The 2,332-nt window shown below is 52.1% G+C and overlaps 1 protein-coding gene across 14 annotated transcripts in view; it reads left to right on the top strand.

Moving 5' to 3' along the window:
* Positions 1-1,689: 1,689 nt before the first annotated feature.
* Ccdc136 (coiled-coil domain containing 136) overlaps positions 1,690-2,332 on the top strand; it is a 28,335-nt gene continuing 27,692 nt past the window's right edge. For 3 of the 14 annotated variants that reach the window (XM_048786082.1, XM_048786087.1, XM_048786084.1), the window contains exon 1: positions 1,696-2,011. In XM_048786082.1, coding sequence (XP_048642039.1) covers positions 1,915-2,011 — 97 coding nt within the window. In that variant the 5' untranslated portion in view covers positions 1,696-1,914. Of the gene's footprint in view, positions 2,012-2,332 lie in introns of all 14 variants that reach the window. The other 11 variants (XM_048786086.1, XM_048786085.1, XM_048786088.1 and 8 more) reach the window with 8 other exon arrangements.

The following is a 2,332-nucleotide window of genomic DNA, read 5'->3' on the forward strand; positions in this document are numbered from 1 at the left end:
ATTTTTTTCTTTTTAATGAAAGGATCTAAGCATTTAGAAATAAGGGTAAAGGAGATAAATGACTACATCAGTCCTCAGAGAGGATGATCTCCTGGGATGGGATTAGGAGGGAGGCTGAGTCCTGCATCCAGGGATTATAAGGATTAATTCAGATTATCCCCTAAGATGATCACCTGGCTGACATGCCCACCACTCCTGCCCTTCTGAGATGCATCCCTGGACCATCGCCCACCTTCCCCCCAACCTTCAAGCTTTATTCTCCTGTCTCCTAATTTCACCCTCACCCTCAACCCAGCACTAGTCTGAACATGGTTTGACCAGTTGGCTCCTGAAAATGGACTGTTTCAGGTTGGTGACCCACACTGTGGCAGCCAAGGAGAGATTAGTCCTAATACTCAAGATCAGAGCTCCCTAAGAGAGCTTGGAACCCTGGATGTCACAATTGACAATTTCTTCCCTATCCCTCCTCTCATCTGCCCAGAGGTCAAGGCCAATGTTAAACTGGCCTTGCTGGCTGAGGCAGAACCAGAAGAAGCTGGATTGGAATAAAGACCCATTGTGCTTCCAGATTTAGTCTCTGTCAGTCCCCTGAGCTGCAAGTTGAGTCCCCAATGCCAGCCCCTTTCCATCCTGATAATTGCCCTGTTCCTGGAGTCTAGGCAGACCCTCTGCAGGAGTCTGGGTGGGCTTGTTCAACACTCTTCACCCACAGATGAATCACTTGGCCATGGGAATCTGAAGATGTATCTGTCCTCTGGGGAGTAAATGACACATTCTTTGTTCATCTTTCAGAGCACCAGGGTTGGGGAGTGAGAAGAGAAATGGGCAGAGAGACAGGAGAAACAGGGAGAGAGAGATGGATTTTTGGACATTGCTACTGATAGGAAATATTTAACTTTGCAAGTATGAGATCCAATGTTAAATAAAACAGAGCATTAACTGGGTAGTTGGGAGATTTGTGTTTATCCATATCTTCTTTGGGCCAGGTACTTTGTTATACATTGGAGATACAAGGGTGACTAAGATAGTTTACAACTTTTAACAGATTTGGTGGGCAGAAACCCAGAGTGATTAGTGCCACTCAGAGACAGAGGACAGGTAGGAGCATCTAATGGAGAGGAGATGGAGCACCAGGGTTGTCTCTCAACCAAGGGATGAAGGATAAGCAGGAGATGTGCAAGCAAAGAAATGCTTCTTTCTTGTGGAACATGGCAAGCTTGTGAGCCTGGGAGCCTGTGGAACTAAAGTCACACAACATGTGCCCAGACCTTGGGAGTGGTTATGCAAAAAAAAAAAAAAAAAAAAAAAAAAAAAATTAGTGAGTGTCACTGTCTTAGGAGTCTCCCACCAATTTCCTCAGTGTGCTGGGAAGCCCCGAATCCCAAGTATAACCAACCACTTCTATCCTGAACGACAGGGAAGGCTACCTAGAGGTGACTCCCAAATGAGGGTTGAAGAATAAGCAGGGGATGTGCAGGCAAAGAAGAGCTTCTTTCCTGCGGAACCTGGAGAGCAAAATGCTGTACAGGTAGTCATTTCTTGAATGAATGAACGTTTAAGCAAATGAAATAAGCCCTCTGGGCTTCTATAACTCCCTTCTATATGAGCGAACGTTAGTAGAGCCCACTCCCCAGCAGGACACAGCGGGGGCGTGGCTTGAAGCTCAAAGGGTTGGCAGGCCCACGTAGAGAAGAGGCCTTCGGACACCGGACACAAAGGCTGCTTGGGGCCTCCCCTCCTAAACCTGTGGCTGGCTCTGGCTTGGTGGGAGGCGCTGAGAAAGCAGAGAGTTCGAGGCCCAGCTATCTCGGCCTCGGCTTTCCTCCTCTAGCCTTGTTACCGATCTGGGACGCAAGAGGCACCGCGCAGGGCTGGGGTCCAGGCTGGCTACGGAGGTGGGGACTTCGGCCCTGCATGGAGCAGGAGGGGGCGCGTCTGCGCGTTTGGAGGAAACACTCTATCCTTTCCTTTTCTGATCCAGTCACCCGACAGAACCGCGTCCTGACGTGTGGTAAGAAGGGTCCCTATGCGCAGCTGACCCCGATGTGAGACCCGCCGCCAGAACCAGTGGATCCTGTCGCTCCCTCTCGGAGCAGCCTTAAGCCTAGATTAGCTCACGTCGATAGTCTGGCCCCGGCCGCTCCCTGAGCTCTCTCAGGCAGGAGTGGGACGCAACGGGGACCGGCGCTCACCCTCCTGTGCCCTCCGCTGCGGGGTCGCAAGCCGGGGACAGTAAGGGCTTCCGGGCGGCGGGGGCGGGGGCCTGCGTCAGGTGGCCGGGCCTGGCCCCGCCCCCTCGGCCCGCCCGTCCCTCCCTGCGCACCCGGCTCGT

This window comes from Marmota marmota, unplaced genomic scaffold (assembly GCF_001458135.2).
Source record: "Marmota marmota marmota unplaced genomic scaffold, marMar, whole genome shotgun sequence".
NCBI lineage: Eukaryota > Metazoa > Chordata > Mammalia > Rodentia > Sciuridae > Marmota > Marmota marmota.